At 49.6% G+C, this 26,758-nt stretch overlaps 10 protein-coding genes across 10 annotated transcripts; 6 read left to right on the forward strand and 4 right to left on the reverse strand.

The window, feature by feature from the left end:
* Positions 1–372: 372 nt before the first annotated feature.
* LTR64_000695 (uncharacterized protein) lies at positions 373–1,809 on the reverse strand (the record flags this gene model as incomplete). The annotated part of the gene is made up of 1 exon (XM_064895079.1): positions 373–1,809. One exon carries the CDS (start codon positions 1,807–1,809, stop codon positions 373–375), a length of 1,437 nt encoding a protein of 478 aa, XP_064757766.1.
* Positions 1,810–6,593: 4,784 nt separating this feature from the next.
* Positions 6,594–7,465, forward strand: ATP4 (atp4 subunit B of the stator stalk of mitochondrial F1F0 ATP synthase; the record flags this gene model as incomplete). The annotated part of the gene is made up of 3 exons (XM_064895080.1): positions 6,594–6,624; positions 6,679–7,145; positions 7,214–7,465. 3 exons carry the CDS (start codon positions 6,594–6,596, stop codon positions 7,463–7,465), a joined length of 750 nt encoding a protein of 249 aa, XP_064757767.1.
* Positions 7,466–7,914: 449 nt separating this feature from the next.
* Positions 7,915–8,872, forward strand: LTR64_000698 (uncharacterized protein; the record flags this gene model as incomplete). Its single annotated transcript, XM_064895081.1, has 2 exons — positions 7,915–7,992; positions 8,042–8,872. 2 exons carry the CDS (start codon positions 7,915–7,917, stop codon positions 8,870–8,872), a joined length of 909 nt encoding a protein of 302 aa, XP_064757768.1.
* A 516-nt stretch (positions 8,873–9,388) lies between these two features.
* On the reverse strand, positions 9,389–13,573 carry TFC4 (transcription factor TFIIIC subunit tfc4; the record flags this gene model as incomplete). The annotated part of the gene is made up of 1 exon (XM_064895082.1): positions 9,389–13,573. One exon carries the CDS (start codon positions 13,571–13,573, stop codon positions 9,389–9,391), a length of 4,185 nt encoding a protein of 1,394 aa, XP_064757769.1.
* A 1,049-nt stretch (positions 13,574–14,622) lies between these two features.
* Positions 14,623–16,431, forward strand: VTS1 (Flap-structured DNA-binding and RNA-binding protein; the record flags this gene model as incomplete). Its single annotated transcript, XM_064895083.1, has 3 exons — positions 14,623–15,001; positions 15,054–16,333; positions 16,387–16,431. The coding sequence occupies 3 exons, from the start codon at positions 14,623–14,625 to the stop codon at positions 16,429–16,431; spliced, it is 1,704 nt and encodes a 567-aa protein (XP_064757770.1).
* A 743-nt stretch (positions 16,432–17,174) lies between these two features.
* LTR64_000701 (uncharacterized protein) lies at positions 17,175–18,412 on the forward strand (the record flags this gene model as incomplete). The annotated part of the gene is made up of 2 exons (XM_064895084.1): positions 17,175–18,340; positions 18,367–18,412. The coding sequence occupies 2 exons, from the start codon at positions 17,175–17,177 to the stop codon at positions 18,410–18,412; spliced, it is 1,212 nt and encodes a 403-aa protein (XP_064757771.1).
* A 1,046-nt stretch (positions 18,413–19,458) lies between these two features.
* Positions 19,459–20,467, reverse strand: SPO7 (Nem1-Spo7 phosphatase regulatory subunit; the record flags this gene model as incomplete). The annotated part of the gene is made up of 2 exons (XM_064895085.1): positions 19,459–19,481; positions 19,516–20,467. 2 exons carry the CDS (start codon positions 20,465–20,467, stop codon positions 19,459–19,461), a joined length of 975 nt encoding a protein of 324 aa, XP_064757772.1.
* A 604-nt stretch (positions 20,468–21,071) lies between these two features.
* YVC1 (Calcium channel yvc1) lies at positions 21,072–22,955 on the forward strand (the record flags this gene model as incomplete). The annotated part of the gene is made up of 1 exon (XM_064895086.1): positions 21,072–22,955. One exon carries the CDS (start codon positions 21,072–21,074, stop codon positions 22,953–22,955), a length of 1,884 nt encoding a protein of 627 aa, XP_064757773.1.
* Positions 22,956–23,200: 245 nt separating this feature from the next.
* On the reverse strand, positions 23,201–25,003 carry LTR64_000704 (uncharacterized protein; the record flags this gene model as incomplete). Its single annotated transcript, XM_064895087.1, has 3 exons — positions 23,201–23,711; positions 23,766–24,028; positions 24,077–25,003. The coding sequence occupies 3 exons, from the start codon at positions 25,001–25,003 to the stop codon at positions 23,201–23,203; spliced, it is 1,701 nt and encodes a 566-aa protein (XP_064757774.1).
* A 551-nt stretch (positions 25,004–25,554) lies between these two features.
* LTR64_000705 (uncharacterized protein) lies at positions 25,555–26,646 on the forward strand (the record flags this gene model as incomplete). Its single annotated transcript, XM_064895088.1, has 3 exons — positions 25,555–26,149; positions 26,199–26,331; positions 26,382–26,646. The coding sequence occupies 3 exons, from the start codon at positions 25,555–25,557 to the stop codon at positions 26,644–26,646; spliced, it is 993 nt and encodes a 330-aa protein (XP_064757775.1).
* Positions 26,647–26,758: the final 112 nt, after the last annotated feature.

Below are 26,758 nucleotides of genomic sequence, written 5' to 3' on the forward strand. Positions count from 1 at the left end.
ATGCGGTCTCCCGAGCATGCCACGCTTCTACACAGGTCTCTTGCCAGGAAGCGGTCAGCCTTTTATGTAAGTGAATAAATCGATTGATGATTCTTCAAGGCAAACCCATACCAATGGCATAGCATGCCTCTCCCTTATTGCAGCGCTGCCCGATCGTGGGCTAGATTCTGGCGCAAATTCGGTATCTTGTCCTCCACTACTTTCGTGGACGTAATATTTTGCACAGCACCTTCTCATGTATCCTGCTGGGTCGGAGGTAGGTGCTTCAGACTGTTTGAGACCAACAGCTGGGCATGCATCACGTACGCCATCAGAATGCTGCTTATCGTACTCAGCTTGAGAATCAGTATCTACCTCTTGCTTGATTGCAACCTAAGCATCGGCCTTGGCATCAACCTTCTTCGCAGCAGGCTCCTCAGCAACCCCAGTATCTTCTTCACGCTCGCGCTTCTTGCTAACATCCTCAGCCGGAGTATCTTTCTCTGTTCTTGTCACTTCCGAGGAATCGTTCTCTTGTTTCTCTGCATTCTCAACAATCGCCTTGGCCTTAGCAATAGCATCAGCCTTCTCATCCTCTCGCTCTGTGTCGTTAGTCTTGACCACGGGTATACCTCGATCGTCCTTCTCGATCGACCGTCTTCGTTCTCGGCCGCCTCGCTTGTCCCGATTGTCTCGGTCGTCACGTCTCTTGTCGTCGCGGAAGCCATTTCGTCGGTCCTCTTCGCGTCGTTCTCTCCAGTCTCGATTGTCGTCCCCTCTATCCCGACGACTCCTATCGTTATTGTGCTTGGCGCCACCACGACCGCGCCCACGACCTCGCTCATTGCCACCAAAACGGTTGTTAGGCTTGATCTTTCCAGCTTTGATATCATCAGCCTTCTTGTCACAATACTCCCGCTTGCTCATAACTAGCATCTCTCGATCTTGGTATTTGGGCTTAGGGTCCATTTCGAGGAACTTCGTAAACATCTCGTCTGTCTCAAATTCGCAGAAGGCACTGCCCTTGAATGTCTTGTCTTCGGTTCGTCGTAAGCGGACAGCATTGGTAGCACCGAATTGAGCAAACCAAGCCTCGATATCGAATTGTGAGGATGGCTTCTCTTCACCGAAACCCTTGACGTAGACGGTACGTGGCATGGCCTTGTCCTCGTGAACTCGAACCATATCGGGATTGACGCCGTTGTCGGTACTTTTGGGAAGAGGGTTCTTTCGTTGGACTTTGGTATCGTCGTCTACCAGGCGCAGTGTCTTGGAAGTTCTGAGTGCTTCGATAATGGCCTCGCGAGGCTCAAAGTGTCGCATACGTTTGAAGCTGCAGATAATGTCTAGTTCGACTGCGTGGTTCTCGTTACCACCCACCTTGTCTAGAAGGAACTGGTCCATAGGCAAGTTTGAGTCTGAGAAGTAGAACTCAACCTGCTTGCGAATGGCATTTTGGTCGCTGCTCTTCTCTTCTGAGGTCAGAACTGATCTGACACCACCACCACGGTTGTTGAAGTTTCCCCGACCTCGACCACGACCCCTGCCATCACGACGCCCTCGGTCACGGTCATCGCGATCCCGTCTCTTGTATTCACGATCTTTGCTGCGATCCTCATCTTCTACCTGAGGTTCATTCTTGTCTTCTGCTTCAGCTTCGCTGCCGTTGGTTGCGCCGTTATTTTCTGGTCTAGAAGAGGCCTCTGTAGTGTCCTCAGCTTCTGCAGCTTCGAGTTCTGCAAGCATTTTCTTTGCGTCCTCTGCGCTCGCTCGATTCTGCTCTACTGGATCGTTGAGCGCATCAGTGACAGCTGCCTGAGCGTCAGTCATGTTGGAATAGCGTCTGGTATTGCGCAGCAAGGTTGCTTAAAATTCGCCGATCGTCGAGATATGTGGTGCAACAAGATTTTGGAGTAATGAGTCAATAAATTATTGGTGTGAGTGACTGTAGATTATGTGTGTCGCAAAAAAGTATGTGCAAGAGCTGTAAACTCGAATCCCATTCACTGGTGAATCGATACCAAAAGCGGAGAGTCGAATCACTTTCATTCACTACAAACACCTAAAGATCGTGAAGCTCACTTGCATCTGCACAAAATCATGCGAAAAGTTCACCTCCACTGCACGTCGACCCCACCAAGCAGTTCGGATGTGCGATCCACTCTAATGCAGTAGTATGCATGCCTTAGGCAAATGTCCTTCTCAAGCATGTGTGATGCATTTGTGCCTCATTCTGTCGAAGAGCACTTACAGGCAACGAGACCATTAGCATGTTCGGGAAAAGGGAACGCACCATATGTCAACATAATAGACAGCAGCCTAAGCGAATGTATGCTGAATTCGAATCTGTTGCTGCAACAGCTAAATGCTATGGAGGGGTATCTACTCAAAGCTATCAATTCCAAAACAATTGTTGACGAGTTGTTCTGGTTGCTCCCATGACCATCCAAGCAACCGTCATGCCTTTCCCTCGTGGGTCAATTTTCCTAACAGACTCCATGCTAAAATCAAACATTGTGACCTGTGTCACAGAACCACGTCTCTGTGCTCCGTGCGCACGTCATAAATTCATTCTCTCGGAGCACAAGATTACTCTTCAATCGGCTCCAGTGAGAAGTCTGCTCTTCTCTCTGCGCCGCAAACTGACCAGCGCTTCCGTTCCTTGTTGCTTCGTAGAGAGCTTCCTCTCAACTCAAGGGAGCCTCTGCGTCTCAATTCCGAGGACTCCGAATCGCCAGTTTCTGAGCGGTCTTTCAGTTCTTCTTCAGCAGCTACTCGCGCGGCCTCTTCCGCATCTGGAGTATCTTCGATTGTTTCCAATGAGCTTATTGACGGAGATCTAGATCTGAACGAGCTAGGCGTACTAGGCATGCTCGATGTCGAACTAAAGGAGTTTGGATAGGGCTCGCTTGTGTAGTACCGTGCTTGGGGTGAAGCGGTACCTGCTGTATGTGGACTCAGCGATCTAAGGTCGAATCGGTGGTTGAGGCTTGGAGCACTCGCGCTGGCATGTAATGGGCTCGTAGGACGCCGCCGTGATCGAGGGAAGGTGTGATGATACGTAGGTAGAGGTGACAGACTAGAAAGCTCTTCTGACAGCTCTGAGAGATCAAGTTCGGCGTGTTCTGGAATGTTGGGCTCAATAGCCAGACCATTCCAAGACACTGGGTACGACTCTTCCATAGTGCTGCGCAAGGGACTTCTCCGTCTGCCAGTGCTCAGAGGCGACGCAGGTCTTCTGGGTGTACCATATCCTGGCGTGACGAACCTTCCACTAGAATCTACACCAGGTGACGAATGCGCTCTTTGCATAAGTGGCATGGTAAGGCCCATCGAAGTATGTGGTCTAGGCATAGAAGTTGAAGGAGACTGGTTTCGCGTCCGAAAGGGTAGTTGGTGTATCACTGGCTTTACTGATATATTCGGCTCACTGTCTCCTCGTGCTAAGTTCGCGGGTCTTCTTCGAGGTATATTCGGCTCGTAGTCAGGGTCGAATGATGGCGACGGCGGTAAAAGGGTGTTCTCCGGCGAAAGTTGAGGCCTCTCGGAATCGCTCGTGCCTACAATACTTGGAGTCGACGAAGGCGAAACTGAGTCGGACATTTCGGCCGAGTACGTTTTGATTGTGGCGGAGGGATGAAGATGTGTAAGCTGGGGAGTCATGGCCACATACTCGAGTCCTGCTCTCGACCACGAGAAAAAATCGCGGGCAACAAGCAGTGCGGATGACTTAGCGTTCAGTAAGTAAAAGGCGTGTAGTCGAGTTTAACTGTGATAGGCAGGTCGTGACATGTACTGCTTAACCCAGGGTTTGTGCTTGCTGGTGCATGTGATAGTGTTCGTAGCCTCAAAACAGTCTGTGCTTCATTCCTGACTCAGGTCGACTAGGCAATTATTACAAGAACAGAACAGGGCCCGTTCACAGGACTGAAACAGGTCACTCTACAGGACATATAGCTTCCAAAATCCGTGTATGTCCCTTATAACGAAAGACGTTTTGATTGTGAGATTTTCGGTGCAACAGATTTTGCAGATCATGTCTCCTTTTGGCCGCATCACTCAACAAGTATGCGATCACTCAAGGACCCATTCGCTCCCCAGCATCCGGCCCTGCAGCTGGCACAGTCTGGGGTGTGCTAGGAGCACTCATTGACCCTTTGATAGGTCATCATCTCTGTGTGGGTTGAGCTACAGAAAGCTAGCGGTTGCCCTTCAGGCGCCTCTTCGCGCCTTCCAGTCACCACTTCCTCTCGCTCTAAATAAAGGCAACAACAGCACAAGTATGAGCTCATAGTTGTGATCTTCGAGTTGGGACAGCATGTACCAAAACATTCACAACTATCCCCGTAGCTCTTCTGATGGTCTCTTCACTTCGACAGGAGGCCATCGACATCCCGGTATACAGACACTCGACCTTCACGAACATTGTGCTTACAGCCACTCCGGAGCTTGCTAGGTGCTTTGACGAGTTTTGTTCTGAGCTTGCGGGCAGAGAGATCAATGCAGCTGAAAAACGGAGTCTGTTCCTGCTTCTGTTAATCCTCCTGGCAGCTTCCAGCTCCACTTATGTACGCTATACGAGTCTGGAACCTGGTATTGCGGTCTTGCACAATCTGCCTATCCAACAGACTGAATCTCGTGATTTGATTTGATTTGATTTGATTCGATTTGATTCTATCTAATTTGGTTCATTGGCGTCGCTGTGCGACGCATACTATACCAGCAAGTCGTCTAGCTACGACCTGGACCGATCAAGGAGTTCTGCCTCCGATTACTAGGAGAAACAAGGTGGGAAGAACCTCACATGCATCCTCGAACGTGCTCGAATTGCTCCGTTAGTCGTTTCTACGATTCTATTGTGCTGCTTCATTCACCATTAATGTAACGCCTTCTGACCTTGAAAATGCTCGCTCTGCCTACTGACGCTGTGTACAATTGTAGTACCAGAGCATTTAGGTAAGTTCTGTCGTTTATCGGAAGCTCTACGCGATATCGGACCGCATGCTGCATACAACGAGGCTCTTTCATGTCATGTGGTAGACCAGACAAGGTGTAGAGCCCTGAATTGTTTGAGCGTGGCATCTTATCGATCTTGCCTTCTGGGGACACGAAGTTGACGTTCCGGAACTCTGGCACTACCAGCTTCTACAAGCAGTGAGTCCAGTCTAGACTTCTGAGCAGTTACGGCAGATTACATACAGTACTCATAGCAGTTTTCAGGTCCTTGGAATCCTGGAAATCAGCTCAGGCTCGACGAGAGGACAGAATTGTAGACGTATAATAAAGTGCTGAGATATACGACGAGACTCAAACTGGTGGTATGTCTTATTCGCTCGGACAAGCCATCAGGGCTACTGGGACAGGATATTATCTTTTTGATTATTCCTGACGGAATTTGATGAGCAAGACCACGACCTGCAAAATACAGATCTGCAAGATATGCTCAGTCCAGGTGCATAGTCAGCATGCGGCTCCGAGAGAACCATGATTGCCAGGGTTTTTTATTACAACAGCTTTTCAACTCCAATATCGATTCTTTCATTGATCTGTTGCTTTCCTCTATCTTATCACACCGCCCACACCAGCCCATCCCAGTACAAACCCACTCAGTCCCTCTGTGAACAGCCCTCCACCGAACCAAACATCTTTCCAAGCACCAACTCTCTGGCCCTTACCCTTCCTCACTTCTGTTACTGATCCAGCGAAAAACTTCTCAGCTGAACCCTCGACCAGGATAAAGTAGAACAGACTACTGATGAGCTGTTGGCTGACGAAGTAGAACAAGAAGCCATACAATGACTCGAGGCCTAGAATACCAGCTGCGATTCCTAGGAAAAGAGACGAGATCGACCGTATGTTGGAGAGCATACGGGTGTTGTGCTGCAGAGACTCTTGGACGAGAGGATGGAGTGTGAGATGTGTTTCTTGTAATGTGGGAGGCATTTTTTGGTGTGAAAGAAAAACAGCTGGGATGACAGCGTTGTAGAGTTCAAGACAGATGGTTGTATGACCACTTTGCCGTCCGTTGTGTTCTGCAACTGGTCGAGACTGGTGCTTCTCCCCCTCTCGTAGACGTTCTCGACTTGCTGGGACTGCAAAGATGTGTGACTAGCAGTCCGGAAGTCGCCTGAGTGGTGGCTAAACTTGCTCACTGAGGCTTTCTCTTATCCTTGTATTCGGTCTTCTGTCGCACTTCCTGTTCTGCAACACTGTCTTCAGTGCAGCTAGCGCCGGTTTAGTCCCTCACTTCTTGCAGCTTTTCCCGGCGTCAAATCGAGCACCTGTAGGCGGCGAGTAGTCTAGAGCGACAATCGATAGCAGAGGTAGTTGAAAGACGGCGGTTGTACTGGGATAGCTGGTTTACACGTAGACTTGCTTCATTGCGTCAATCTGTAGTTTGTGCTCGAGCAATAGTGGACGCATATCAGTGAGTGCGGATGGCCGTGAATGCCTTACGACAATTATAGTGTCTGCCTGAGAGATGTGGATAGCGTGAGCTCGGTAGACCTACTACTTGTGCAGCTGGCCAGCTAAGAACTTCAAAGCTCGACTTCAGGTACGTCAAGCTTAGGGGACGCTCGTGTATACCTCTCCCTCTCCACTCACACACCAAAATGGCGAGCAGACTCGCAAGAAGTGCTGTCAGTATGTACAGCTACAACAGGCTTGAAAATGAGCAGGACTGACTTGGCGTGACAGACGCGACAAGACTACGACCCTCCCTCCTCCCGTCCTCCCGCATCGCCGCTCCCACTCTCTCTGTTCCTGCCCAGCAGCGCTATGAGAGCAATGTCCCTCAACCACAACAGGATCCGAAAAAGACTGCCCAGACGATCATCGATGCCTTGCCCGGCAGCAACTTGGCGTCAAAAACCGCGATTCTGAGTGCCGGCACCGGTGTCTCTGTTTGGGCCATCTCCAATGAACTATATGTCGTAAACGAAGAGTCGATCGTCATGTTCTGTGTGTTGACTGTATTCTACGGTATCTTCAGGTACACTGGTCCTATGTACAAGGAATGGAGTGAAAACACTATTGGTCGTATCAAGGATATCCTGTATACTGCCAGAAAAGGACACGCCGAGTCTGTCAAGGCAAGAATTGAGGACGTGAAGCCATTGAGCAACGTGGTCGAGATTACCAAGGGTCTTTTCGAGGTTTCAAAGGTATGCATTACCTAGGTCTTCCGCTACCACTGCATATGTGGGTGTGCATACTAACACAATCTGCTTAGGAAACTGCCCAGCTTGAAGCCCAAGCATACGAGCTTGAACAGAAAACTGCCCTTGCCACAGAAGCCAAGAACGTTTTGGACAGCTGGGTTCGATATGAGGGCCAAGTCAAGCAGCGACAGCAGAGGGAGCTAGCTGACACTGTCATCGCCAAGGTCAACAAGGAGCTCGAGAACCCTAAATTCTTGCAGCAAATATTGACTCAGAGCGTGGCTGATGTTGAAAAGGCTTTGAGTCAGAAGGCTAGCACATAATCGGCACTCGACAAGTCCCAAGGTAAAGGCCCACTCGGGTCGTTTTACGCTGCTGAGCAACTTTCCCTGCATGGTATAACCTTTTCAGCAGGTCTTTCTGTTATTACTCAATTCGTTCATAAAGAGGAAAGCAGGTTCCAGAGAAGGAAGCGTGAACTGCTCGTATCTGGTATTGAAGAATTACAACGTTTCGTTTTGTGTCAATTTGCTACTAAAAACGTCTTCTTGACTTCGACGCAGACTAACAAATTAGGCTATTAGTATGCTTCGACACTGTAAACAAGACAGCCTTCAAATGCGCCGCCTACTAAGAGATAAAGTTATCTGAACTTCCGCAACTTGTGGAAAACGTGTACCACAGTAAAAGGCCACTTGACGCACAGGATTGAACATATCTCACAAACAAACACAAAGTCCCCTCATAGCTGGGCTGAGCTATAGACTGATTGATGTTAGATCACATTCGCTACTCACGCGAAGATATAGCCTCCGAGGATCTGAGGCCTACAGAACTGGTAGTGGCTATGGTAAGTCGTTGGTTTCATAGTCTTGATCGATCCTGGCTCATTCCCCTAGGGCTTCCATACTGATGCAGATGCTGGACAAATTCAGTCAATGATGATGGTAACCAAAAGCCAGTCTGGTGGTAACCAGTATCTGTCCAGTTTCAACCATATATACGCGGATCTCCAGAACTCTCGTCCAGAAGTGCTCTCCACTCTTGCTCACGACTGGCACTGGGAGAACCCGTTCCGAAAGCCTGTCATGAGACCTATCGTTGCCGTAACGGAAAATGGACCCCAGATCAATTACGGTCGCACTTTTCTTGCAGGACATGCGAAGTATCCTCGAAGCGCCTCAGCGCCAGCACTGACCAAGGAGCAAGCACAAGCACTAGCGATTCTCGCAGATACAGCAGAACGGTATGCTTTTCGACTTGATCTGGAGTCAGGGGACGCCGTTTTCATCAACAATCTAAACATGCTGCATAGCCGTGACGAGTTCAAGGACGACTCTGATCCATCGTCGCAGCGTCATTTGATGCGTTTGTGGCTCAATGATGAGCACTACGCCCATGCCGTTACGCCGCAGCTAAAATGCGCTTCGGACGACCTCTTCGGTTACAGACCTGAAGACCAAGACTACAAGACACTCTCGGAATGGCGTTCTACTGCACGAAGACAACGAATAACAAATATTGGACACTCATCTTCGAACCCTGCGCTCGAGAAGGACTTAGCAGCGGCAGAGGGATTGAGGAAGGATCATCGCACGATAAGTAACGATAATACTTTCTACGAGGCCGCTGGTGCGCGCGCAGAATCTGCAAGTGTCTCGAAACCAGCCACAGCTCAGCGAAAATTCAAGTCGGAGGCCGAATCGGTACAATCGCGAACGCATGATTAGGCTGTACTTCAGCTGGCCAGCTGTTGCAACTTCTTGGTCTTTTTTCCCGTATGCAGCGATATAGAACTGCTGTTAACCTCTTCATTATGGATTGCGGAGTGTACAGACGTTCTCTATGTATGCCAGTTTGTCGTATCTCTTTTGATGCACGGACAGATATGGGTCTTCGCGAATTTCTCTGCTGCGTTCTTTCTATCATCAGGTATTGGCTGCATATTGTGGGAATCGAATGGCGTCTGAGTGTTCCATCTATGTGGAATCTATGTAGTCAATGATGCCGATCGCTTCCCACCTGGACAACTGCCATTGTGGACAAAGGTTTGGTAGAGTTTGTCGATACTGGAAATTAAGTACTCATGACCACAGAAAACAGTATGTCGGCACAACGATAATGTCCTTGTCGGTGACTGAAAGCCAGTGGGTTACATGTGGAATTAAATCTTGGTGCAAGTGCTTGCACCTGCGGACGATATACCTGTTACAATCGGACCATGTCCCAGGAACTGAGGTTCTCAATTATTCAACCACGAGGTGCTTCTCTGTTATCTCCATGGCTTTCTGGCCATTCCCGTTCAGAGCATACATAGTAGCCATAGCATACGCAGCCTCCATGGTCCAGTGCTCCTCCACCTCCTCCTCATCCTCTTCTTGTTCTCGCTCCTCGGCCTCGTCGACATTCGTATTGCCCATGTCCTTACTTACTTGCTGTTTCTGTGGCGCCATGTCAAGGACTTTCTGATAAGATCTCATTCCCAGATCTGCCATGCCTAGTAGTTCCCAACAGCGAGCCTTGTTGAACTCGATCTCGCGTTTGACTACGTCCACCATTTTCACACTCTTTGGTTTCGGATTGTCTTCGTTATCGTCGTTGACGTTTTCGGCCTCAAGACAAGCAACCTCGTTCTCTCTGTCAACTTTCTCTGCCCATTTCAGTCTGTGCTCTTCATATTGGCCGAACCAAGCCCACCCCATCAAGGCGTATGAGTGTCTATTCCCAGTCTGTCGCTTGAACAGCTCGTGTATATAACACAACGACATGGTCAGTAGACAAGCTGCATTGGTTGGGTCGAGACTATAGGCGCGGTAGAGGTATGATAGAGCGTTGGGGAAACTGTTTGATGCCATCATCATTTGTGCGTAGAGGACGAACAAAACAACGTCCATTTCGGTAGGTGTATGGAGCTTTGTGCCACCACTGTTACTACCGAGAGCACACGCTGGAGAACCAGAGGTTCGACTTGTACCGTTCAAGCTGTTTGGGTTGAAAATACCACTGGCGTCGGTTGTCTTTGACAGTTTCCGCAGCTCTTCTCTGTGTTTGCGCATGAAGGCTGGTACTCCACCCTGGGCGCCGTCCCTGTTGTAGTCTTCAGGAAGTAGTTTGTCTATACTCATGATCTGACGAAAAACGAACTTGTGGTTTGGAGCGGACTTGAACACTGCGTCTGTGAGACGATCCTTTTGCGCTGGTAGCTCGCTAAGAAGAGCCATACTGCTGTACAGTCGGTAGGTATCCGTGCAGAATGCATATTCGCGCATGAACCACCGAAGGACGATGTTGTAGAGAGTGAGATCGTCACCAAGTGCCAGACAGCAGGCAAGAAAGCAACTGTGTATTTGTACCATGGTTGGCTCATCGTGGTAGAATAAGGAGCAGTCTATGCAAGCGTTGATTAGAGTGTAGCACTCGTGCTGCGCGTCCAAGGAAGCCGAGTTGGCATGAAGTATAGCGAGTTCAAGGAAGATGTCAAGCCAAGTGGCGAAACGAATACCGCAATACTCGTCTGGCATACCTTTAGGAGCCAAAGTGCGGGCAGACATGTCAGGAGGCACATCGCTGCGCATAGGCGTGGAGGAGCGGTGCCTCGGTGACATTTGTTCAGGGTTCACATCATCCTCTACTGCAGGCGACTCTGCATTGCGAGGCGGTTGAGGTGTTGGTGGACGCGGTTGAGGTATTTGAGTAGTGTAACCTTCGAATTTCTTGTGCCTTTCACCTGGATAGAATATCTTGACATTGCGAAAGTCCTCGAGCATGGCAGCGGCACAATCCATCCAGATATTGATAGAGTACTCGTCGCCTTCTCGCATGCCTGGCTGATGTTCAATCAGAGTTTTGTAGAGCTGTTGCATTTCTTCGTAGTGTCTGGTAGCGTTCATCTGGTTTGGTGGTTTGCGAGCAAGCGGTCTGGATCCCTTTGGTCGGCCTGGTCTCCTGGGTATCTTGATCGGTCTTGAATACATCGGTGGTGTTTCTTCGCGCTCAGGTTCGATGGATGGAGCAGCAGATACCCTATTGACAATCTCAAATGGTGTTACGGGTTGAGGTGTAGCAGGAGCTGGTGTATCCCACTCGGGCACCCATCTTTCGAACTTCCTTCTATACCTGTTGCGGTATTGAAGACCTTTCGGTACCTTGCCGGGCTTCTTGCTACCAGGCTTTTTGGGTAATTTGTACGCGTTCTTTAGAGCTCGTTCTGCACCTTCTCGTAGAAGTCTACTTTCCTTTCGTTCATACTTGCGTGTATCTGATTCTGGAACCCTGGCATGAGCTCTGACAACAGCTTCGTTTCCATGTTTCAAAGCCATGCGTCTGTCGCCCAAGTCCGTAAACAATTTGGTAAGCTCTGTCTGAATTGCTATACTGTCTGGTTCCAGTTCGAAGACATACTCATAGAGTGAAAGCGCCCTCTCTAACTGACCACATACATAGCAACTGGCAGCCATGTCTTTAAGGAATTCGAGTCCGAGATCGATCTCGGCATTGTGTAGAGCGGTGTAGAAATGTAGTGCTTGCGCGTGCTGCCCTGCATCGTGCAGTCCCTTGGCAACTTCATAGAATGTGTCGCTGTATTCTTCCACAAGTGACTCTTCACCTTCCAGTTCGGGCTCGAGCCAATCGAAATGCGACTGTGCTTCTTCTCGAAAGTTCAGCCTGAGCCGAAGAATACCTAGCTTTCCTCTTAGATCAAGAGGCATGGATTCGCCATAATTCAGGTCAGGATACTTGGTTGGATCGAATTTGTTTACTTCAAGCCGACGAGGCCAGTGCATTTGGTCCCACTCTCGGTCGTCCTCAATGTAATCGTCCCAGAACGTCTCGTCTTGTCGACCACAAAGCCACCTTGCAAGTCGTTTGAAAACTACAATTGCTTGTGCTGTTTCACCTCTGCGCACCATGAGATCGACATAGACGCCAATATCCTGCCACGTAAAGTGGTCCTCGTCGGACAAACCGGTGGTCTTGTAGTAGTCAAAATGCTCGTCGTACGCGGCCACTGCCATCTGGATGTCGTTAATATCTAGACATAACTTTGTAAATTGAGCCAGAACAGCCGAGTTGTGCGGATCATCATCTAGCAATGTCTTCATGTCTTTGAAGGCTCTATTGTAGCTCCCTTTGAGTCGAGCGCATTCAGCTCGCTGGAAACGAGCGTCGAGGTCTTTTGGATCCTTTCGTACAATGGCTCCGTAGCAGTACATGGCGCGCTCGATTTTCTTCTGATAATTTCCCGCCGGATAGTGCAGAATCGTATCAGCAGTCTGGCGCCAGAGGTCAACCTCGTTGATGTGAGCGTGTAGTCCAACCATTAAGGCATCGAATCCCTTATCATGTTCACCTCGAGCAAAGTGAACGTCGGCAAGTAGCTTGTGTCCAGCAAAGATTTCTGGATTGTCGTTGATGGCTTGAAGAACCAACAATTGAGCCTTATTAAGGTCATTGTCCTCGTTCAAAGCATCGACAGCTTCGTTGTAAACCTTCATCCATATCGGACCAGGGTCGAGAGTTGTTCTTGGCCCTCGAATTTCGCCTTTCGGACGGCCCCTCTTTCTCTCTTCCTGCGCCTTCTGACGTTTGGGAGCCCGACCACGGCGCTTCTCCTGAGATGCTGCATCGTCGGCTGCGCGCTTGCCACCTCGACCTGGCCAAGTCAAACCGGGTACATCCTCAATATCCGTCTCGTCGTCATCAACACTGTCATCTTCACTAGAATCGAATGGTAGAGTGCCGAGTGTGTCGTCTCGATTTAGCGCAGCAGGATATCTTCCTACGGCTTGAATGGGATCAGCCCGAAATTGGTCGGTGTTATACAAAGCAGGATCAATCAGATCCGGTGGAATCGACCGACGATCACCATTCAGCGGTGGTTGAAAAATACTGCTGGCAGTCGGACTAGTAATTGAAGTCGACGGTGTGAGATGGAAGAGCATTTGGGCTCTGTTTCGAGGGAATATAGCGCCATCTGGTGCATTCTGGGTTGTAGCTGAGAATGTATCGAGCTGCGGCCCAGGAGAGATGGAGGGAAGACGTGGATAAGAACTAACCGGAGGCCCTCTTGTCGTGATCGAGGTCGACGTCGGCGAATCTGACCGCAGTGCTGACTGGTTAGATCGAGCCACCGACCCAGCTCTCACCTGTTGTACACTTCCAAAGGTTGGTGGCGGCGCATAGGCTGGATGACTGTTCAATAGGTAGAGGTTATAAGTCGGCGACGAGCTCAACGGAGCTCCTGGCGAGTTCCTGGCTGGCGAATCGTACAGAAATGGTACTGGACTTCGAGGGAATTGGTCTGGGGTCAGGGCAGGAATATGAGATAACCAAGAAGGAGGGGGCGCCGGTGGAGGGGGCATCTCAAGTCGGCACTTTTGAGCAGTACCATGATCGCTTTGCGACGATGGTATCTCACTGCTTTCATACATTTCGAGGAAGTCTCAATAAGACGTGGCACACTTTAACCTCCACTCTCGTTCGGATATATATTCTCATCGTCGTCCTCAGGCATATCACTGGTTTGGTTTTTTGGTAAACACTCGAGACAGCACTATTGTGATTTTCTTGCTCGTTCGGTACTTCACGATGGACAAGTTCTTAGTTGATCATTTTCATTTCGAGATCGAGTGTCACGAACATCACACGTGGACGCACAGCACTGGGAGAAGATTACACGAAAAATCGATTGGCCATCACGCGCGTTATTGTGGAGTCAGTAGAGTTTAAGCCAATGGAAGTACCGGAAGTAGTATGGACCAATTGCCATGTGGCTAGCGCTCACAACGACTCTTTTTCGGGGAGTCCGTCAGCCCTGAAAGTTGTGTTTCGGGCCAGTGGGCGTGGTTGATAGGCTTACAGCAGGATGCCTAACACGTGGCCAACATAAATGCTGGAAGTCAATACATTTCGAGCAGTCTGAATTCTGGCGACATGAGAAGGAATAATCTGCAAACTTCATTCTATCTTCGAAAACATGTCAGTAGATTGCTTGTAGCAACCCTTTGTCCTTCTGATGGCTTCTCCTCGTCTTTATTAGCTCATCTATATGTTGGCTATCAAGCTTAGTCTAGCTGTAACCAAGAGTATTTTCAGCCGCGCCTCCGAGACAATTCAGGCCCACAGATACGTTGTCGACTTCACCAATTAATTTCGCATCCTGGCATCCTATTCTCACAGCGAACGCCTCGCTTGACCCTGAGATCCATTGGACTGGTTCCTTGGGCTCATCTGAACATTTTCTGCACGAAATCATGACCATCTAGCTTTTCCTCCTGGGTCGATATCTACATCAGCAGAGCTGAAAAACATCCGACTCAATTCTAAGCCTCCGGCAGGTCATAATATCCCTTCAGCTATCAACACAATGGCAAGCAACATGAACCACAGGAATAGTACTCCCGAGGCTTCAAAATCAACATTGCGATCTGTTCAATCTAGAGCGATCGGCGCTCCGAGCAATCTTCGCTCATCCGCAGACATGTCCTCCTTCACCTCTCCGTTATCTGCACGAAGTATACGTCCTGCTTCGGAAGTCCTCTACAATCAGCAGTCTCAGCAGAATGCGCAGGACGATTCCGGCAAGCTTGGAGAGCAATGGATCCAAGACATCGAACAATACGAGGTTATGCTGGAAGAGATGGCTGCAGCTACACTGGATACGGAATTCAAGGACGAGCTGAGTGCGATCGAGCAGTGGTTCCACGTTCTTAGCGAATCTGAACGGACTGCTGCTACTTATGCTCTCATCCAGCAGACCACTCAGATGCAACAGAGATTCTTTGCGCAAGTGCTGAATCAGATGGCCAAGAGCCATCCTATCTCTGGTGTGCTATCTCCCGCAAATTTTGGCGAAAAAGGTTGGCATAAGTGATCCTGGTACACTGCGATTCTTACTGACCTTTTTGACAGATCCTATGTCCAGCCGCATGAGCGATGCAATGGCTAAGTTGAGCCTGGAAAATCGCAACTCGATGTCAAGAGTGCCTGCCTCACCTGCCGGAGCCAAGCGTGGTTCCGTAGTCGACCCATCCGCGATCGATCGTATGTTCCCTGATGCTGCAGCTGCGATTGCCCAACAAAAGGCCGAGTACGCTCAAGCCACTGGCAATTCCCTGCCAAACCGCAATAGTCAGGCTATAGGTGACCGCCTCTCTGTACCGAGTCCCGGCCTGTCCGCTGCACGAGACAACAAGTCAGACAACATGAGTCAGAACTGGCGACAATCCGAGCCTCAACAAGCGCGCCCAAAATCTTCAGACAGATCCGTCCCACAACCCATGGGTCAATTTAGCCAACCACTTGCGTCTGCTGGTCTTAAATCTCCTCGTCCTTTCGGCTCGGTGGGAGGCAATATTCAAAATACAACCATCAGCACACCTGCACATCATGACATTCCAATCCTTTCACCATATAATATTGGAAATCAAAGCTGGGCTTCGATGTCTAATACACCTATGGTGCCCAACTTCAACACGCAGCAGGCTGCTGCTCAGAGTGACATGATTGCAAACGCGACAGCCATGAAACTTGCTGCTCTCTCGACGGTCAATAACAGAATTGCCCTGGACGATGTGAAGAAATATAGACGAGCGAGGTCAAACGAACCGAGACCTATTGCTGGCCAAGTACCTGCCTCACCGGGCCTGCAATCGACTGGCATTCCAGGAATCAACACCATCATGGTTAATGACCACGGCCAAGTATTAAACGCTCAGCAAATCGCCGCGATCCAAGCACAACAAATTGCAGCTTCACAAGGTCGTCGGTCAAGGCCAAATTCGCCAGGTCTCTCCCTTCAAGGTGGGACGGCACAAGCGCAGTTTTCTTCACCTCAGCACAATGGCTATCTAGCTGCATTTGATGGTAACCCAATGATGATGAATGCTGGCATGGGGAGCCTCATTCCAGGAATAGGTGCTTTCTCAGGCACCGAGGGATATCTATCAGATCATGGTGATCTTCAACGAGGCCGGTCGCCTAGAGGACGACGTGGTAGTTCGAAGCCACCAGAGGATCTTGCTGATCCGAAGCTGCTCGAGGACATTCCAGGATGGCTACGATCTCTCAGGTTACACAAGTATACAGACAATCTTAAGGACATGAATTGGGAAGACTTGGTACTACTGGACGATAAAGGTCTCGAGGCGCGTGGTGTCAACGCGCTAGGCGCTAGAAACAAGATGCTCAAGGTATGTGTTCCCTCTGCTAGAGGGATGCAATGCCATGCTAACAATCTTTCCAGGTATTCGAGCAAGTAAGAGCAGCACAGTCTGATGGAAAGCTATAGAGTTGAAACAATCATGTAAAGCAACCGACATATCAAAACACACACACATAACGTCGCTGGCGACGTGGGAATGACACGATATCTCACGAGCAACCGACAATAGGGCTTAGGGCTTAGGACTTAATTGGTAGTGGAGGTGCTGTCTCTTCAAAAGGGGTAATTGTTGAATCCGAAGACTGCAAAACGACTTGGCAGGAGCAAGGAAGGATTGGAGTGGACTACAACCGCCGCAATACGTAGATTTTGTTGCAATCGTCTCAATTTTCCAAAGTGATCGTGAGATCTCGAGTAGATGTGATACGTCAGGTATTTAGCCTATCGTGATAACAACCACTTACTAGAGCGCAATCAGAAGAGTTGTTCCCTTCGACGTCCGCTACCCCACACCTTAACATGCTGCGCTATCCTACGTACCTCGTATCTCGAACTCGTCCTGTTTGGTTGACCACAACTTCAATAGAGAAAAGCGTTTGGATATTTGCAGCCTTAATGCCTGGCTTCAAGTCGCGTTTCGGACTCCTGCATGCAGACAATTTGTGGAGAAAGTGTTTCGAGGCCGAATGTTGATAATCTGGCCTGATAAATATTGCGACCAGTGCATTCCTAGATGAGAAGTGCACTGCACATACGTCCCTGTCACTGGCATCTTGCCTGTACTACAATCGCAAGATCATCCATGCGACGGTGAAATCCAACCATCGAGCTCCAGGAGCTTGATCAACCGCCCACCAGAGTCTACCAACATGAACGGCTCAGCGTTTGAAAAACACGACCTCGACGAGGATGCATTTGGCGACAAGGGCGTCTCCTCTGGCCTGCGGACATTCGATGCATTTCCCAAGGTCAAGCCAACTTACACATCTGCCACGGAACGAGGAGGGAAATGGACAATAGTAGTCGCATTCCTCTGCTTTATGCTTACGTTCTCCGAAATGCGAAACTGGTGGGCCGGCACGGAGACACATCACTTCAGCGTCGAGAGAGGGGTCGGACACGAGTTGCAGCTCAATCTTGACATTGTAGTAGCCATGAAATGCAGTGACATTCATGTTAACGTGCAAGATGCGGCGCTGGACAGAATATTGGCAGGTGATCTGTTGACCAAGGAAGACACAAACTACGAGGCTTGGTTGAAAAGAGCAAGCAGCAAGAAGGGACATTACACTGCGAATATGGAGGGCAAGAACTTTGACAGTTTCGAAGACAAGGATGCCGACTTGCGCAGACAGCAGGCTCAGGAGGAGGATAGTCATGTTCACCATGTGCTTGGCCACATGCGCGAGTCAAGGACGAAAAAGAAGTTTGCCAAAGCGCCCAGGTTAAAGAGAGGAGAGAGCATTGATGCATGCCGGTATTATGGCAGCCTGGAAGGCAACAAGGTACAAGGCGACTTCCACATAACAGCCCGAGGGCATGGCTACCTCGAGCCAGGCGGCCACAAGCATCTCGACCACACCTCATTCAATTTCAGCCATCATATCAATGAGCTAAGCTTTGGCCCGCACTACCCAAATCTACTCAACCCATTAGACAAAACGAGCGATAACACTGACAAGAACTTTTACAAATTCCAATACTACCTCAGCATCGTGCCAACAATCTATACAAAGAGGAGAGTCAGCACAAGAAGCGGCGCACTGGATCCAGCTGCGATACCACAACCCGCCACCTTGGACATGACACCCGAAGACCTACAAAAGGTCAAATTAGGAGAGATACCGTCTCACATCAGCAACCCAAATATCGGCAGAGACAGGAAAAGTATCTTCACAAATCAATACGCCGCGCAAAGTCAGAGCAGAGAAGTGAATCACAACACTATCCCTGGAATCTTCTTCAAATACGACATTGAGCCCATATTACTGATTGTTAGTGCTCAGAGGTCGAGCTTTTGGTCGTTGTTGTTGAGGTTGGTGAATGTCATTAGTGGTATAGTTGTGGGAGGCGGGTGGATGTTTCAACTGACGGAATGGGGAACTGAGATGATAAAGAAGAGGAGGCGTGGTATGAGTGAGGGTGTATTGCATGGAAGATTGTCGAGTGGTGACTACAGAGACGAGAAATTTGGATAGTTGTCTCGATATCTGTAATACAAAAATCTTTATTGCGTTTCTAAGATTGTGACCATACTGATCTGCTTACGAAGACCTGCCCCGTAGTAGCTGCTGGCTGTATTGTTCGTGGGAGACGTGCTCCAAATGGCAGGGGGCACAAGTCGGCCTTGCAACTTACTACCTAAGGGGGTTGCCTATCTTGACCGGGATGTTTAGATCAGCGCGGCAACGTTGCGTCAGTGATCACGTCCTATCCCCGCAACTGGCAGAATAAAATTGCTCAAGGTCAAGTCTATCGGCTTCTCAATTCAGGCTTCTATATGTCAACAAGGACAATATAAATGTTCTGGAGATGGTGAATAGACACAAGATATGGTCACAGGGCTGAGGCGCATTCAAGATTCGAGGCACAGAACATCATGAGGCGATACAGGACGATCAATCTGCTACTAGATACAACGTAGAGGTGCAAACTCGTAATCATTTCATACACGACTCTATGCAGGATTACTGTCTTGCTCTAGCTTAGCCTTCGCGTCTCCTGTCATACTCTCCGTCGAACTCACAGTGGGTGTTCCAGGTCTACTTCGTCGCTTCTTCTTCTCCTTCGGAGCCCCATCGCCCGGTTCATCCGTCATCGTCAGGGGACTTAGTAACGAGTCGCCCCTCCTCAGACTGCCCGTGCCGCTCCGTAAGCTCCGTCGAACACTCGCACTGCTGCTCACACTACTGCCACGCCTAACGTGTTCTTTATTAGAGCCAGGAAAAACTTCGATCGTGCCGTCAAGCATGTAGTGCGGAGTTGATGATCGGCTCGACTGTCTCGAATGAGTAGAGGAATCTCGCATCAAGCTTCGTCTCCTAGACGCCTTGGCTAGAGCTTCTTTCTCACTCATTGTGTTGTTCCTCGAATGACCGGCTCGAGAATCACTTCTATTGTGTCCGGCATGGTGATGTCCTTGAGGGTGCTTCTCTAAATCTCCACCACTCTTTCTTCTGTGTGAAGCATGAGGAATGACTCGCCACATACCTGTCCACCATTTCCAGCCGCCGACTTCTCTTGCTTTGTTGCGCTTGTGTGCAGCCACTTTCTTTCGTAGACCAGCCCGACGTACGTTTTCGCGTTCCCAGTACTCGGATCTATATGTCTCCCAATTTTCTCGAAACTCGGAGGAGAAGTTCTTCGGAAGTAGTAGGAGTAGGAGGTGGTCACCGGATGCGCAGAGGTCCTCTTCTACAATAGTACCTTGGGTCTTTCCTTGTTCAATTTCACCAGGTGTAGGTGGAGTCTCGACCAGATGCCAATCACCACTACCATCTGCAATGCCACCAAAAGGTGCAAGCGCCCTGACGTAGCTTATGCTCTCTTTCCAAAGACCTCTTCTTACGACAACGACACGTAGATTGAAGCCTCGCAAACCTCGATTAGTCACGCTGAGCCATTTCCGTGGCCATCGCACACCAGTTTCCCATTGTCCTGTAGCTTTTATGAGTAGTGCTGCCACAATACCAGCGATGAAACCGAGACGCATAGAAGCTTCGACCACCCAATACGGCGAGCCACCGAGTTTTCCTGAACCATCCTCTCGTGGGCGCAGGAAGAGAAAATAGCTAAAGGTGATGTTCCAGACCAGGAGCAGAGCCAGGAAGAACGTGTTCAGGCGTCTTCGAGCAAGTAAGGATAGATACTGGGCGCGTAGAGAGGATTCGAGGATTAACAGGTTGAGATATATCTGCGGAGGGGACGAAGGAAGATTATCCGTGTGCCCAGCAGGTGAGGTTGATACTATGGTCGGAACCCATTGCCGCGCTGTTCTTGTTGCAGGAGGTGGAACGATCGGATCATCGTCCTGGTTGATGAGTGCGTCGACTGTGTCTGCCGAAGCCTTTGCGAGGGGTGGGAGGGGAGTTGGCGCAGGAACTTGGGTACCTGGTGGTGATGCGCCTTTTACAATTTGATTGAGAGATGATTCAGTTGCCATGCTGGATTGATTGCGGATATTGATCAAGATGCATGGCTATAGACACAACTCTGGGACGTCTATAAGCACGTCTCTTGCGTGTCGCCTAATAGAGTAAACACAACCACGTCCTCGACCGCACCTGCTCAAGTCGAACTATTCAGCATCGTTATTGACATCAGCGCATGTGCTCCAAGGGGTTCCGTAAGCGCGACCAGTCGGCTAGAGCACCGTTTCGGATGGCAGTCACGACCACGTGCAGCCTGAGGCTGATCTGCAGGTCGCTATAATAGACCACGCGTCACAGTTCATGAACTCGCGTGCTTCAATCAGACCGACAGCTTATAGCCAGGTATTCACGAGCTTGGTAGCAAAGGTCCACGAACAGAATGGTAAACACCACTTCAGAGTCAGATCTCGTGTGATCGTTACAGTGGATATGCGTGTCGTACGCCAAGACGGCAGGAACGCGTGAATGTTTCCCTTCTCGCTCCCCGCTCCGCTGCTGTTCCTTGATTTTTGCGCTGTTTATTCAGACCAGCAGCGAGCTTGTGCATGGTCTTTGCTCTCTGCTCTCGATTTCTTTTGAAAGCACATTCTTCGACCCGTTCGTCCAGCAGCCACGATGGTTCAATGGGGCAAGTTCTTTGGAGCCAGCGAGGAGCGGACTCGACACAGATGGGCAGAAGAAGCTCGTCGCTTACTCCCAGCTAACAACCATGATCTTCCTCCCTCAGCCATCCCAGCAAAGGAGGTCACCAAGGTTGCCCTCAGACTGAAGTATCAAATCGAACAAGTTATCCCTATCGAGTTGGACGAGGCCAAAATTACGAAAGCGAATAGTGCTATTATCACTCAGAAAGTGGTTCAGACTGCGAAGGAAGCTGGTGGTCCAGATAACAAGGCTTGCGTCGTATACTGCTTGCTTGTCTGCAAGAGATGGTTCAAGAAGCAAGCTGTTCTGGAGCTGTGGGATAGTGATCTACACGACGTTCGAGCTGTTGCATGTGAGACAATCGCTAAACGTATCATCGAAGCCGAGGAGGATCAGTCGTACCTCCTGAACAAGGTTCTGCTTCAGCGCTTCTCCATCTACAGAAATGGCGAGGAAACCGAACCTGCCAATGTCGTCGAAAGAGCCGTGGATCTTCATGCCTTGACTGTGGTTGGCTCTTCCGGCTATCAAAAAGCTGTAAAATTCCTATGGCGTGGCTGGATCGTGCAAGATGACAAGAATGCTGGCAATTTCATTGAGTACAAGCACAGGCAGGAATCTAATTACTGGCTACACTACGATGCCGATAGGATGCGAACTCCTCTCTACCAGAACGCTGTCCAGATATTCATGTCCGTCCTCTACCTGGTCCTGTACACCCAGTGTGTCAATACCGTCAACGAAGATGGTGATTTGGATGTCATCGAGGGTATTCTCTACGTCATGACCTTCGGCTTCATATGCGACGAAATCTCAAAATTCTGGAAAGTTGGTCGTTACTATTTCAGCTTCTGGAACGCTTTCAACAGCGCTTTGTATGCCCTACTCACTACCTCCTTCGTCATCCGTATGGTTGCTCTAGCCCACTCTCCGAATTCACACGATGAGGAGAGACGCGAACTCAACAAGCTGGGTTATCACTTCTTTGCCTTTTCAGCTCCTATGTTCTGGATGCGTATGTTGCTCTACATGGATGTCTTTCGATTCTTTGGTGCCATGCTTGTCGTTCTCAAGGTTATGATGCGGGAGTCGCTGATCTTTTTCGCCCTGCTGGTCGTCGTTTGTATCGGCTTCCTGCAGTCTTTTATTGGTCTGAACCAGACAGAAGGAAATCGCGAAATTACAGGTTTCATCTTTGAAGCTATGATTAAGGCTATACTGACTTCGCCCGAGTTCGAAGGCTTTGACGACTACGCTCATCCCTTCGGCTTGATCCTCTACTACATCTTCAGCTTCATCGTCATGGTTATCCTGCTCAATATCCTTATTGCACTCTACAACAGTGCCTACGAAGACATCACAGACAACGCGATAGACGAGTACATGGCCCTGTTCGCCGAGAAGACCATGCGTTTCGCCAGAGCGCCAGACGAGAACGTCTTTATCGCTCCCTTCAACCTCATCGAGATCTTCCTCCTCATCCTACCCTTTGAATGGTGGATGTCAGATCACGCCTACGAAAGACTCAACCACTACGTCATGACCGTCATCTATTCCCCTCTTCTGCTCATGACCGCACTCTACGAAACGCTCGAGGCCAAGCGAGTGCGTTTCAACAGGAAACGTGGAGAAGAAGATGATGATACCATAGAAGAATGGGAACAAATGGATGAGGACCTCGACTTTGAGTCTGAAGGCTGGACTAAGACGGTGGAGCAGACAAAGCCAAATGTTGAGGTTGATAGTGACGTCCTCGCTATAAGAGAATTGCAGCAAGAGGTTCAAGATTTGAAGACCATGATCAAGAGAATGGGCAGTGTTGAGCCTGAAAGTGCTGCTAATGGAGGATCATGAGGTCTTCTCAAACCTACTCGCAAACTCATGTTTAGGTGTGGCTTGATGATTCAATTCTGTACGATTTAGCATGTATGTATTCTTATGGTCTTCATTACCTGCACCTTTTACGAGTTTGCCTGCAATTACAGCGACGATATCAGCATGGCCTTGGCATGCAGGTTTAAGGTCGAACTCGAGTTAGTGGAAGTTGTAAGAGCACGATAAATTATTACAGCACGGCGATTCAGCAGATCGGACAAAGGTCACGCTATCTCCGTCTTAACACGAGCCTCCTTGTCTGGCAGTGATCCTTCTCCATCCACAATCGAAGAGCCTCCATCCACTATACTACCTTCAATCACCGTCTCATTAGCCTCAACGACCAACGCCTCGAAACCATGCCTGCCATCATCACCTGGTACTTTGAACACCACACAGAAGAGCCAGTATGATAGACCACCCATGAGGAAGCTCAACACCCAGCCCAGGGAGTACATGTGTGTCGCTGCGCTACCGATTGTGTGACCGAAACTTGCGGCGAAACCTGGAAGGGGCAGGAGGAAGCCAACGACAAATGCACCGAAGGCGCGGAGGTTGAAGCCGTGGAAATAGTGGTATCGAGCGTGGGGAGCGGCGGTGAAGATATTGCTCATTGAGAGGTTGCCGTGGCGGATGATGAAGTAGTCGACTAGCATGATGGCTACGACTGGTCCCTGGAAGATTGAGTAGCCGGAGAGAAAGTTCAGGAAGCCGTTTGCGGTTGCGACAATTCGCCTAGTTTTGTGTTAGATATCGGCTTGAGTGAACGTCAGGGGTGTAGAGGCTTACCAAGGAACGATCGCGAATGCAATGATAAGACATAGCAACTGGCCTCGAACGATGTTGATGTATTTCGGGAGCAGGCACGTGACATCAGCCGCGAACGGAATGAAGTTGCAGGCAATCGAGGTGCCTAGTGTTGCAAAGGCGAAACACGCAGATGCGAAGAAAACTCCTGCTCTTGCTTTGGAGGAGTAGGAGTGATCCAGAATGCCGTTGAGGAGATCGTAAGGGTTCCAGTATGCTTCTCCCCACATACTGAGGACTGCGGACTGCTATGGTTAGCAAAGCGTGTAGGACTGCGATGACAATCTACTTACCGTTGTGATTACCCCGAAAGCAGCACAGATAGTTTGACCAATGGGTAGACTGATAAGTTGACCCCAAAGCTGAGCATTCTTTGTCTTCGAGTATCGAGCCAGGTCTGGAACTGTGACTAGAAGTGCTGAGTTCGCCCCCATAACAGAATTGAACTGCGAGACGATGCCCCAGGCAAAGACTGAGACTGATGATTTCGTTGCTGTTGTAGCAAGTGCTCCCGACGACACACCACCGTTGCTCGTAGTGGCCCAAATGACAATGCCCAGGCCTGCAAGAGGCATGACGACTGATTTGACGCTGAACAGGTGCTGGATTCTCGAGGTATGGACAAACAGGAAAGGTATCGTGAACAGAAACGCAAGGAAGAACCCGACCATGACCTGTGTAGTAATGTGCTGACTTGCTGGAATGCCGTTCGGGATGCGCTCCCAACCTGGAAATATGCACCTTAGACAGACTGAGATGAATTGTCCCTCAAAGTACAGCTGCACACCTCCCCAGATGATGCCAAGGATTGATCGCAGTACCACCACGAAATATTGTCCGTAGATACCAAAGCTGACTCTTGATAGGACTGGGTACCCCACGTGGTATCGTGCTGCAGCGCGACCATTGAGAACTATCACAACCGCGGAGAGAAGGTTGGCAAAGAAGACGACCAAGAGCGCATCGCGGATCGTGGCTCCGAGGGCGATCAAGGACGCTCCGACTGACCATGTTGAGACGTTCCAGGATTCACTCCACCAATATGCAAAGAAACTCCAGATTGTCCATGTCTGTCGGCTTATAGGCGATGGAAGCAGATCCTCGTTGATCAGGAACGATGTTGAGCTCTTCAATCTCAATGCATTGTGGAAGGCTGATGGAGAGGAAAAAGCATGTCGGAATCTTTTCCAGTTTGATACTTGGCCTTCACTGCTAGGCATACTCGCAGTATGAAATGTAAGGGAATGAAAAGATTGCGATGTTGAAAGGCGTGGGCTCAAACACTAGGCAAGGTCGGTTGCAGTACTGCTCCTGCACTTCGTGGATTCTGTAAAGCGAGGTGGACAGAAGCACTAGGATGACATAGACAAGCTACATGCAGTGGCACATATACTCGTGCCTGTAAAGGCTGTACGTATCGCATTATTGGTATCTAGACCTGATATCAGGCAAGACCGCTCAGCTGGGACGCTATCGCAGTAGATGGAGACGAAAGAGGAGTTGGTATCAATGTGTGTGGATCCTTGAGGTATCAGTCGGTGGTTTTATCGTTCTTTAATTGGTTCCTGCTGCGTGGGCATGCCCGCTCTGCACATCGGCACCGTATCGTGGCAGACGATAAGCAGCTAGTTCATGCACAACCTTGGCACAGAAAGCATAGTCCAGACATGACACTCAGTATTTCAAGCAAGCTAGCTGAGTGTAAATGAACTTATGACGGCTGGACTCTGGCCGAATTTGCACATCTCATCATTCGAGAGCGTTGGCCGTGATGGGCTCCCTTCTCAGAGGTGAGACGACTGGGCCAAAGGAATCGCTTGATGGCGGAGATGCCTGGCACAAATGCAGCCCTCCTATGGTGCTTGGCGAAGCACCAATATATCGGGCCAGTGACTCGACGCTGCATTGGGTCGATTGTCTCAGCGAACCAGCCGAGCTGCACATCCTGAAGGTCAACCCAGATGATGGTGACGCAGAAGGAGTGCCACGAATATTGAGACTGGAAGACAGCGTCACTGTCGCCTTCTTCCGCAAAGGACATCCGGGCTCTTACATCTGCGCATATTATCAAGGAGTGGCTTTTCTGGATGAAAACACTGGCAAGCTGGATGTTGTCAAAGAGATTATACCGACTGCAGATCGTGACCTATTGAGGTTCAATGATGGGGGTGTGGACGCTAGAGGAAGATTTTGGCTGGCCGAAATCGATAAGAAGGCCATGGCATACGGGCCTAACAAGCTACCATCTAGCTACGGTAAGCCGAAGGGTCGCTTATGGCGCTATGATCCGGATGGAAGCCTGTACCAGATGGAGGACGGCATTGTTTGCGGTAATGGTCTGGCGTGGAGTCCAGACAACAAGACCAGTGAGTTGATATCGCTTGTATTGAGAGGAAGGCCGCTAATTGATGGCAGTGTACTTCAACGACTCCGTCGCGATGATGGTGTTTGCTTACGACTTTGACGTTGAGTCTGGGAACATTTCAAACAAGAGGCTTCTGATCGACCGAAGGTCGTCATATGGTGAGCCTGATGGAATGGTAGTTGAGTAAGTCTGCGACAGACATTGGGCTTGTTGAAAAGCTAACCGCAGAGTAGCACTGAAGGTAATCTCTGGATTGCTGTATTCGACTCACATCGTGTAATGGTCTTCAGTCCCCAAGGTGAACATCTGAAGGACATTGTATTTACTGCCAATAACATGGCATGCACTACTTGGGGTGGTAAGGAGTTTGATGTCCTCTACATTGCAACAGGTAGAGACAGAAGTGTCAGCGCTAAGGTGGACGACGAAGGTGGCCACCTATTTCGCTATAGACCAAAGGGCTACCGCGGGTATCCCAAATTCGAATTCGCAGGATAGACTGAATACACGCCTGTTTTCGCAAATGAAATCGTGAGGCTCGAAGGGAGGAAAGAGCCAATTGAGCAGTAGCGCCTGGAGCCGATCTTACCAGCACCTGTAACTTTCCCGA

This window comes from Lithohypha guttulata, assembly GCF_036872675.1.
Source record: "Lithohypha guttulata strain CCFEE 5908 chromosome Unknown scaffold_1, whole genome shotgun sequence".
Taxonomy (NCBI): domain Eukaryota; kingdom Fungi; phylum Ascomycota; class Eurotiomycetes; order Chaetothyriales; family Trichomeriaceae; genus Lithohypha; species Lithohypha guttulata.